The 11,421-nt window shown below is 37.4% G+C and overlaps 1 protein-coding gene across 1 annotated transcript; it reads left to right on the top strand.

Moving 5' to 3' along the window:
* Positions 1 to 3,266: 3,266 nt before the first annotated feature.
* On the top strand, positions 3,267 to 8,020 carry Gcg (glucagon). Its single transcript, XM_059259157.1, has 4 exons — positions 3,267 to 3,358; positions 4,988 to 5,149; positions 6,768 to 6,905; positions 7,876 to 8,020. The coding sequence occupies exons 1-4, from the start codon at positions 3,267 to 3,269 to the stop codon at positions 8,018 to 8,020; spliced, it is 537 nt and encodes a 178-aa protein (XP_059115140.1).
* Positions 8,021 to 11,421: the final 3,401 nt, after the last annotated feature.

The raw sequence follows: 11,421 nt of genomic DNA, 5'->3' as shown, positions 1-11,421 counted from the left end.
CATTTGACGTCAAAATTCACTTCAGAGAACGTAAGTGGGTTTTCACGCCTGACCGAGATTGGAGAGTGGCTTTCTAAACTGCCCTTTCCATCCCTAAACAGAAGGCACAAAGAGTAAATACAAAGTTTCCGGGTCTCTGAGGTCTCATCCCAGTGTCAGCGCAGAACGCAGATGAGCAAAGTGAGTGGGCGGGTGAAATCATTTGAACAAAACCCCATTATTTACAGATGAGAAATTTATATTGTCAGCGTAATATCTGCGAGGCTAAACAGCCTGGAGAATATATAAAACACAGCACCCTGGTGCAGAAGTGCAGAGCTTGGGCACAGAACACATCCAAAGTTCCCAAGTGGGCTCCCTCGGTCTGCACCTGCTCTCAGCTCAGTCACACAAGGTAAGAGGCACACTGTGCACCCGTGAAGTAAAACCTGTTCGGAGGGGGCTGGGCAGTTCAGTATCTTTAAGTATTATAAATTAAAATAATGCTTTTTCATCTTTTACTTTATTGATAGGAGTAAGAAGGACACAACTTAGATAAAAATATTATTGACTAGATTTATAACTACTTTTAACATAATGATTTCACAAATTCCTTAGAGAAATAATGTAATGCAGTCATAAAATAGGAAGAAAAACAAGGATTCAGACCAGTGCACTTGTTACAATGAGAACAGCATGTTCAAATAAGTAAACACTCTGAAAAAAATAAATATTTTTTCCTTGGATTTGATAGATGCACGTGCTACTTTGAACAGAAGGGGCTTTTTAATTTCACAAGGAAAGTGTGCAGTATGAGATTACGACAGTAATTTTCTGTATCAATTAAAAGTTCTGTTTTCTGAAAGAAGATATTCAATATCATCTTTCAGATATCCAAATATCTAATAAATGCTTCAAAATGTCAAAGCCTGTGTGCATCAACCCTTTGTAAATAAAAGCTAGTATCCTTGATGCAAAGAACAAGCATCCTTGGTGCCTGGGGATTTCTTCATATGAGTTATTAACTAACAGCTATTTACACCATATTGAGGACCAATAGTTACAAATAAAATCCACAGTAGCTACATCTGGAATGGAATCCTGTATATCTCTTTAGAAAGACAAATCATATATTCTGAAGTATCTATTTGACTTCATGAAGAAAAAGCTCCAATTCACAAACACCAGCAACGGAGTCAGCCATCAAGAAGAGAGTGTTTCAATACGCTCTAGGGACTCCTTACGAAAGGAAGTAGAAAGTATTTATGTGCCCTACAACACCACTGTATTTTAGGAAAATAATATAATCTCTACTTTACTACATCTAAGATTTTTTTCTAAGACTTTTTACACAGAGGACAGTACTGTGTCTATATTCTCCTTTTAATTCTGATTGAAAAATTGTGGTAGCTTTTGTTTGTTTGTTTGTTTTTTTCAAAAATCCCATACTCTCTCTTTACGCTAGCTACAAGAGGAGGGAAGTAACTGAAAATTCCTTACTGAATAAAATTTTGATGTTAATATATTTAATTCTCAATAGCATTAAAACAATGAATTAATTATATTATGTCTCTTTGCAATTTTGTTAACTTTCAAAAAGTGAGTTCTATCAAGGACCTCTTTGGGTTGCATTAGAAGACATATGTTCTTACAATGTTACCCGCTCTAAGTCTGCCCCTGATAAAGATGACTCGGGACATCACACAACCTTCAGGGACTTTGGGTTGAAGGATTTATCACTGAATTGGCATTTTTCAGTCTTTTACAAAGGCTTTCCAATGGTGTTATAATCCTAAAGGGAAGTACTTGCCTTAAATCTTCAATATTATAAAAAGATATTACCTGTGAGAGGTACAATCAAAGTCATTACCTGAAAATCTAACAAGCTTGCAAAAGCTTGCCAAGTAGTTACACTAAAGCGTAGAAATGTGTCAAAGTAGCAATTTGATGCTGATGACCAAGAAGCATGAATGTATAATTTCTATTACGTTGCTTTGTCTGATTGGCCAGTTCATCTATGAAGGCTTATTATTTCAGAACATTACCACTGCAGGTATGACAATTTCAGTTTTACTGCCAAAGACAGATAGTAAATATGGCTGACATGCTAAAGAAAAGATTGATGTTTTAAAATGATAATATTTGTAAAAATCCTTATTCCAAACCAAATGTCATTTGCTAAAAATACTCATTTAATTTATTTATGGAGAAACATAATGAAACTTGGGCTGAAATTCCCATTTCTCAAAAATAAAACGGAGTTGGAAAGTGGCAGAGAGCAGCCCTTAACACATAGTGGACTCAAGGTTTCAATTCAGAAAGCAGAAGAGCTCACTCCATCCATAGAGGCATCCTGGCCCACATTCACGTGGGTCTCCACCCTTATTATCACACACTTGGTATCTTATGTTTTCACAGGGTATCTGTGTTTGACAAACAGACAAGAAACCAGGTGTATGCTACAGATAGACCTATAGTGTCATTAATAGGAAATGTCATTTCCTAGACTGAGTCTAATTACCAGACAACCCAGGGACTTCTGGGACTTCAAAAGCAAGCACTAATTTTCCCTAGGATTCCAATCTTTAATTTTTTAGTTGTGATTGTTCAAGTTGCCAGGAGCATTAGTTCTTATTGCAAATTGCTTGTCTTTAAAATGATTTTTCCTTTAATTTAGAACAGGTCAAAGCACCCTAAAATACCTCAAATCTGTTGGCCGCTTTATAATTACAAAGTCTAGACCAAGTTACACTATTTAAAATATAAATGAATAATACATCTGAACCGACAGCTGGTATGCCAAGTTGTAGCCCGAGGCAGCTTTAAGATGGTTGAAATGCAGTATAATGTAAATGCTTGGAAGTGAAGGACGATTAATTGAAAGCCAGACTGATAGTGAAGGGGGTGGCGTTATGGATAAGGTGCCACTCAGGATAACCATATGCAGCATATCATCCTCAGAGGGTATTTTAAATGTTTATTGTGGACACTTTTTTATTTCAAGTCTGGAAATGAGCCTTCTAAACATTAACAGAACTATCCTACATTAATGAAATGCCTAATAGTAGAACATATCCTTTGTGTTATTTTTTGCTTATCAAAATTCATGGAGAGATATATTCTACTGGAAATTAAGGTGGAATTGGAACTGTAAGCAGAATAAAATTGACAAGTATACCTTTTTCTGTATATAATATTTACTTAGTCAAAATTGAACTCATTTGGACTGTCTGCTCCCCTGTCATTTCCCTACCTCCTACTCTGTGCTCCAACAGGCAGAAAAAAAAATGAAGAACATTTACATTGTGGCTGGATTTTTTATAATGCTGGTGCAAGGCAGCTGGCAGCATTCCCTTCAGGACACAGAGGAGAAACCCAGGTACTAACCTACAGACTCTTCCTAGCCTGTCAGTGTGGTTAGGAAGTTTGGAGAACGGTGATTGGTGAGTAGAGTCTCAGCGGTTGGAGGTATGCCCTCCCTGCACAGTTTTGAAATGTTGAAAGTACAGTGGTGATAAAGGTGGGCTCTTCCGGAATACAAAGCAGGGTGTATATTCACCAACAAAGGGTGTAAACCATGAAAATGGCAAACTATACTCCTTTGGATTCTTCAAATGTACTGTATCCACTCATTACTCTCACATGACAAACTACATTGCTTTAACTATTTCAACTCAAGTTGCTTTTTATGCCTTGCCTTTAAAAATAACATCATTCTTTGCTAATTACAAAAAGCATGCATGTCTAAGATGTCAAGTGTTAAAGATATGCAAAAGTTTTTAAGTATTCAAATTTCTACTACCCAAAGAAAACAATTCAAAATATATAAAAATGTTGTGTTGCTTTCCTGGATTTCAAAAACTTTTAAAATAATTTTTTAATTGAAAGAGCATTGTATTAGTTTCTCCCTGCCATTTCCCCAAACCCCTCCCCACTATCTGTACAAACTATACAAATATCTCTCAGCTTATATAGCCATCAGTCCTGTTTTTCTCTTGGAATTGCAATGTCAACTTTCTCTTTTATTATAATATTTGTTACATATATGATATATAAGAGTTGAATACTTTTCACCTCACAAATATACAATATTTATTTAGATGTTCCTCTTCTAGTGGTCATTTAAGAAGTTTTAAAATTTGCCCATGAAGAATATTACAAGTGAGATGTGTCCACATGCACTTTGCCCCACATTTCTTAATATTTTCTGGGGTGAATCTCCAGCAATGAGATTACTGTGTCAAAGGTTGATGATTTTAAACTAGAGTTTGTACAAAACTCTTGCTGATTTGCCTTCTAGAAAAGTTCTGGACGTTCATGCCCTCTCCCATTAGCAATAGAAAAATATTTTATCCTTTCTAATATTTAGTAATATTAATTTAATGAGTAAAAATAGTATATCATTTGTGGTTATTACACTGATATTCCTGTATATTTACCATGCCAACCAGCTACATAGGAATATCCACCAGGAATTTTCAAACTAGCAGATGGTGTTTTTTGTCCCTTTCTCCAATCTTTAGCTACCGTATAACTAAGTAATTGAGCTATTTTTTTTTTAACATTAGTATGTGCAAGACAAAATTAGGGGCATAGATCTGCTGCCCAAACAAATGATTCGGGATTCTTAAACTTTTAAAATATTCAAGTCACTGCTCTTCTCTGTCATATTAGCATAATCATGAGTGGATTAATTAGTTGAAAAGATTTATTTCTCCCTGTTTCAGAAAACGTTGGAGAAACCTGTTGCTAGAATTCAGGGGTATCTTCCAATACTCTAAAGCTGTTCCCATGACCAGCTGACATCCTTCTAAGAACACTTTCAAGCCCCTTGGGGTCTAAGGAGTCTTCAGAAACACTAGGCTCACTACTGCATGAAGCCTTCTATTTTGTAGTGAGGGGTTTTCTCAATAAGCCTGCATATAGATTATGCATTCAGGGAGTATTTACCCTTAGGGAATTTGCTCCTGGACTATTATTATTTATAATCAATCACTGTTGCTTGCAGATCATTCTCAGCTTCCCAGACAGACCTGCTGGAGGACCCTGATCAGATCAGTGAAGACAAACGCCATTCACAGGGCACATTCACCAGCGACTACAGCAAATACCTGGACTCCCGCCGTGCCCAAGATTTCGTGCAGTGGTTGATGAACACCAAGAGGAACAGGTAAGAGTCTAATCCTGTTCTCCACATTGTAGACAGATGCACAGCAAAACATTCTCCTAACTCTTAGATTATCATGATCATCAAATGGGCTTGTTCAATTTGGATGATTTTGAAATTCGGGGTGCTATCCTTTATTTCAACTCTCATGATTCACCTCCTCAAATTCCTTATCCACACACCAGTGTGACATAGACTTTTTTTTTAGTATTATTTTTAAACAAACACTAATCTTAGTAATATTTCCTCTCATCTACTTCACCTTAAGATTGAAAACTAAGTTTTGGAGAGGTGCTAGGTTGGAAATTAAGTTTTTACTAAAAGTTAGAGCAAATTCAACATGCCTTTGTGGGGTTCAAGCCAATGACTATGATCACATGAAGATTATCCCGTAGCTGAGTTGATCGTTGGTAAAGCACGAAAATAGATGCATTCTTTCTCTTGTAAAATAAAAATCCAAGACATGCATTTAAATTTACAGCCTAGCTAGTCACAGAGCATAAAGAGAACAGGAACACAAACCCATCATAAGGCATACATTTTAATGCTGGGTTTGTTTGAGGGGTGTTGGGGGCTTTGCTACTTCTAGGCTACTGGAGAAAATTATCCACAAGAGTTTCACAGAGATGGTGGAATTTCACAATTTCTTTGGAGGATGGCCCACTTAGGAAAGGGAGTTATGCATACCAAGTAGCTGAAGAAATCTAAAAATCAGGAAAAGGACATAGATGTGTCTCGCTGGAATGGAAAAGGGAGGAAGAGGGAATGAGAAGAAGTGACAGGGCACAGATAATCTTCAAGTGGAGAGTCCAGCAGTAAGGAAGATGGTCATAGTGGTCAGAGAAGGCCTGGGGGCCAACAGTGTCCCCCCACCAATGGCCATAGGTAAGGCGTGTGAACTGTGAGAAAACACAAATTTACAGAGTTGAAAACAATCGTTCTCATCCTCTGGAGTGGGAATGCTGCAATACCGGAAACTAACACAAGGCCACCCGTAATCTCAGCTGTTTGTTAAGTCTAAGATGAACCTTCCAAGGATGTTAAATGGCCAGGGCTGCAAGCAGCTCCTTCTGCCCTCCGCCCCAGGTCCTCTGTACACACTTGTAGTAGATAAAAGCTCACCTCTGCTTCTCTCCTACAGGCTCATACATTTTTCTTTAATTCATTATCATATGGTTCTTCTCATAATAATTCAAAATCATCCCTTGCTTTCCTTTGAATCTATTAACTAACTCTGACTGGATGATCATTAATAACAAGTCCCTACTCTGATTTTAAGTAGCATGGCCTCGTGGACAGCCTAGTGGCCTGTACTGAGAATGAAGTAAAACCTAAATGAAGCTTTAACAGCCAATGACCTGAGGAGGGAGAGAAGGTAGAAATGGCACCCTGGAAAAGGGAGGGACTTTCTAGTCCCTTTTAAAATGCCGTTAGCCTTTTCCCACCAATTTTCAATCTAGATCATTGATGTAACTTCCAAACAATCATCCAGCCACCGTCCCCTCCCGAACTCCTCAGCTGTCTGACCATTCAGTCCCGAGCCCGAAGTTCCCACCACTTATCAGGGGAGACCACACTGCCGAGGAGACAAAGCTCCATTTAACCTCCACGTTTCTTTCAGGAACAACATTGCCAAACGTCATGATGAGTTTGAGAGGCATGCTGAAGGGACCTTTACCAGCGATGTGAGTTCTTACTTGGAGGGCCAGGCGGCAAAGGAATTTATTGCTTGGCTGGTGAAAGGCAGAGGAAGGCGAGAGTAAGTCTGGGGTTCCTTACCTGATGTGTTTCCTTGAAGTAGAATTTTTTTTTAAAAGAACTATCCTGTGAAAATTAAAAAAAAAAAAAAAAACTCTACTGAAAACTTAAGTACATTTCAATATTTAATAAATAAATATCTGAAGTTCCATATTTGTTCAACTAATATTCATATGTTAGTAAATATTAAAACATGTAGAGACATTAACCACACCCAAGCGTGCATTTAGCTTTTATGCGGCCATCACATAGCTGGCCATACAATCTTCAAGGTGAGAAATGAGAACAAGTTCTTTAGTAACTTGTTTTGATTTTAACCATACGTACTCCTGAAGCATCTCATTTTCTTGTGACCATTTTGTTTGCATTTGAAATGGAAATGGGAGAAAATTTATGTTCAGCTCTGCAGAGTTCAGCAGAGTTAATTCATGCTTGTTGAGAAAGATTGAAATGGGTAAGAGGCTGACGTGTAAGCACTAACCATCATGCCTACAAACCCAATGGTCCAACTTGTGGGATTCTATAATGGATACCCAAAATTCCACGGTGGCAAATGAGTGAGGGAAAAAATACAACAATAGATGAAGTTTTAATCCCTTACTTCTACATTTTTCAAGACTGCTTTCACAGTCGCTGGCTTTACAGGGTACAATGCATTTGTGTTGAATTTCAGAGAAATGAATAGTTTAAATACTAGTGTCTGTGTTGCCAACTAACTAAAATATTTAAGGCAACATGAATTGTTGAAAAAAATTCAACCACGAACGAAGCTGCACAAGTTTGGTTTCAAGGCCAAGATCCAAAACCTTGTACCTTTTAAGGGTCTCTTGCTTTGTGTGGGATTATATGAGGGGTTTTGTCAAAGACCTGAACTGTTTTCTCTACAGCTCTCACATGTCACCAATGATCAGCAATCTGCAAGAGCTTATTTAAGATAATCAAACCCTGACTTCAACCCTCCTTTTTCTTAGCTTCCCAGAAGAAGTGAAGATTGTTGAAGAAGGCCGCAGACATGCTGATGGCTCCTTCTCTGATGAGATGAACACGATTCTCGATACTCTTGCCACCAGGGACTTCATCAATTGGCTGATTCAAACCAAAATCACTGACAAGTAAGTACTTTTCAGTTAATTCTGAAATGTATCAAGACTTTCATAAATGTAAGTTACACAGCCATTAGTTTTTCTGGTGTGCAGAAGCATCTTGGGTAATAAATAGGATGAGTGTTGAAGTCACTTACGAGTACACCATCATATTTAACTTTTCCTTAAAGTTTCCATCCACTTATTCATTCACAAAGCATTCACTGGCTGTCTGTGGTAGACAAAGCACCAGCAACATCAATATGAATGAAATATGGAGAAGAATTAAGTCATTACATATTAATACCACATTAAAATGCTATAATTTTAACACACAGGGAAAATGTCATTATATGTAGCATTATTTACTTAATTTAAAAGCACAGCTGTGTGCCAGGATGTAACTTAGTGGTATAGTGCTTGCCCAGTATATGCAGGGTCCTGGACTCAGTCTCCAGCATTGAAAAAGAAAAAAAAAAACAGGAAAGAAAGAGATAAAGGCACAACAGAAATCAAATCAAAATGTCATTTATTGCTAGATCTTAATTTTCATAATTATTTACAAATACATGTTTTTGGTATATTTTAAATAAATCATCCTTAAATAAAAATGAATTCAACTAAAAACATTGAGGAATTAGCTGGTAGAAAGACAGATAAACAATTGTTACTAAGTGACATTGAAATGTCTCCCGAATATATTAATTATATCATCTGGTTGTTATAATTATTCTAAATAAGTAATCCTTTTACATTTTTTCCATAGGAAATAAGTACGTCTCCATTCACAACCGTCTTCACAACATCTCCCGCCAGTCACTTGGGATGTAGATTCTATACATTTAAGAGCTATATTCTGAAGCCGTATTGCTTTGCATGTGGATGAACACATTTCCCTTTAGCATTGTGTAGCCAAAAGATTGTAAATGAAATAAAGTATTTCCAGGATGTTGATAAAATAACAACCTTACAGTATGAAAGTGCTGGATTCTCATATTTTCTTCTCATTTTCAATGAGATTATCCTTCTGTGATATAAGTTGTAAATTTTTACAGTCACAACACCTGCATTGTAAGAACAGAAGACATGACAACCTGGTAGCCACAGTGGTGAACCTGGAAAGAGAACTTCTTCCTTGAGTCCTTTATCGTAAATGCACTCAGCTTTCAATGTATCAAGGATAGATTTAAATAAAAAGTCCAACCTTTACTGTTGTCTCCTTTCTCTTTGTAAGCCCCTTCTTCCAAGTGCCCATTCTTCCTCAGCTGGTGGCCTGTAACTCCAATCTAATGTAAAGAAACAACTCCTTGTTTTGAATGACTGTACAGCACTCTACTGTGCTGTGCTAACACTGGACAATCAATCTGTCATAGAAAACTATTATTTATGTTTTACTTTGATAAAAATGTCATCAGGCAGCATTAGAGTCAAAAGTCAAATCTTTCCTGGAGCCAAATAATCGCATCCACTTTTGAAAGCCAGGTGCCTCCCGGTTCGATAATATGCCTTTACACACACATGCACACCCCCAATACATAACTGCTTCTGCTCGTCTACCCTGCCTGTATATTCACACATCTAGGCACTTGCCTGTGGCCCACTTATGCACCTGTCTACCTGGTACCAGCAGACATCTGACTCTTCCCATAATATCCCATATCCTGCTCTCTTAGTTCTATGGTCCATTCTTAATTGAGCCTGATGTTGACTGGCATGCCTGAGCTTTTCTCTGCTCAGGTAGCACCATGGCAACCTCTGTTTCTCCCTCTCTGTAGCACTGCAGTGTGGTAGACTTATGCACTAATAAGATTCCAAAGTTTGTAATTTCGTAGTTAACTTGTATAATGTTGTCTGCAGCTGTGGAGTTGGAGTGAAACCTCTAGCATTCACTCACTCACTCACTCCCTCATTTATGATACATAATAGAAAATTTCTCCTGACTTAGAAGGTGTAAGGCCACAGTTATCTGAATGAGGTTAGAGCTGGCAAAAAGATCCCAAGAAGTCATTTAACTCCTTTGGGTTCAAGTTTCTCATGTGAAAAAAAAATAAAATGAAAGCAATCTGAGCATTGTCATATCTCCATTTTTCAACTCTCTGTATTTTCTCTGTATTTCTTTACAATGAAACCTCAGCAATAATAGGATCCTAAAATGGGTTGTCATGTAAAGTGCTCAGTGCAGGCAGGAAACTGCCTTTGTCTGTCGGCTTCTCCAAAACCAAAACCACCACTTTCTCCTCCAAAGCATCTCACAGTGAGAGGCTCACAAGCTATGTAATCACATTCCCAAAGTTGGGTTTCTGTTAGTTTTCATGCTTGTTTGTTTAATAGAAGATGTCTGTGCTGGTGGTGAAGGCATTCAACTGATAAGAATAATAAATGATGTTTTCCCCAGTTCTAGCAAAAGGAGCTCAAGGCAATTCAATGACAACACCATGTTTTCTTTCATGCAGATTATTGACTTACACACCTGTGTACTCACAGGTAATCTAATAGACTCCATGTAAAATGTGTATGTGTATGTGTGTGTGTGTTGTATAAAAAGAATAGTGTTTTACATTAAATATAAATGCTCTTCAAACCCCAGAGAGCATCTTTATGTATGTTCTAGTTAGGTAACAGCCTTCAGAACCACAGAACACACCCATACAAGGGAGAGAAACTCATAATGAACATTGACATGTGGCTAGAGTAAAAAAAAGAAGAAAATAGTTCGAAGGTCAACGGAAGTCAAGCCCAAAAGACGACAAGCAATCAAAACCAGATAATATAAATTGGCCCTTAAGATCCATAGGCAAATAATAAAGCACAATGGAAAAGAAATCAACAAGTCATATAGTACAAAAAGAACGTGAATACATCAGTCATTATGTATCTGTATAAAATAACACAGAAGTTCTCTCAGCATCAGACAAATGAGACAGAAGAAGAAAGAAGGGATAGGAGGGCATATCAAAATGCTGCTATGATTTGTAATGAAAATTCAGACAGTTATTAATATCTATGCATCTAATTGTACCTTGTTCACATCTATAAAGCAGAAACTATGTGCGGATTTGGGGACAAAATCTGAGACACCACAATTATAGACGCCTATACTTTCTGGTCTAAAATGAGCAAAAGTTAAGAAACAGAAGAAATAAGCAACGTAATCAGTAAGATTTTATAGGTTTAGATTGAACTATGAATTCTGATGGGAAAAGATGCATGCTCTGCAAGAATTCAATGGAACACATGCAAAAATTGTGCCCACACAGAGTAAAACCAAAAGGAAGCCTCTGCAGTTACACCGTGTTCTCGAAGGACAATGGAATGCACTGATAGCTAGAAAGAAACATCCCTTTAAAAAGCCGTTGTACCTGCACACTAAAATAAATTATATTAGACAGCTCTTGAAACAAGTTGATGAAGAACATGTTTCAAAGGGCTGGGGAA

This window comes from Peromyscus eremicus, chromosome 4 (genome assembly GCF_949786415.1).
Source record: "Peromyscus eremicus chromosome 4, PerEre_H2_v1, whole genome shotgun sequence".
NCBI classification, from domain to species: domain Eukaryota; kingdom Metazoa; phylum Chordata; class Mammalia; order Rodentia; family Cricetidae; genus Peromyscus; species Peromyscus eremicus.
Note: the sequence above shows the minus strand (reverse complement) of the source record. Positions and strands in the feature narration are given on the sequence as shown.

Coding starts and splice junctions, on each gene's coding strand:
- Gcg (XM_059259157.1), top strand. CDS start 3,267: ATGAAGAACATTTACATTGTGGCTGGATTTTTTATAATGCTGGTGCAA. Junction 3,359..4,987: donor GACACAGAGGAGAAACCCAG/GTACTAACCTAC, acceptor TGTTGCTTGCAG/ATCATTCTCAGCTTCCCAGA. Junction 5,150..6,767: donor ATGAACACCAAGAGGAACAG/GTAAGAGTCTAA, acceptor CGTTTCTTTCAG/GAACAACATTGCCAAACGTC.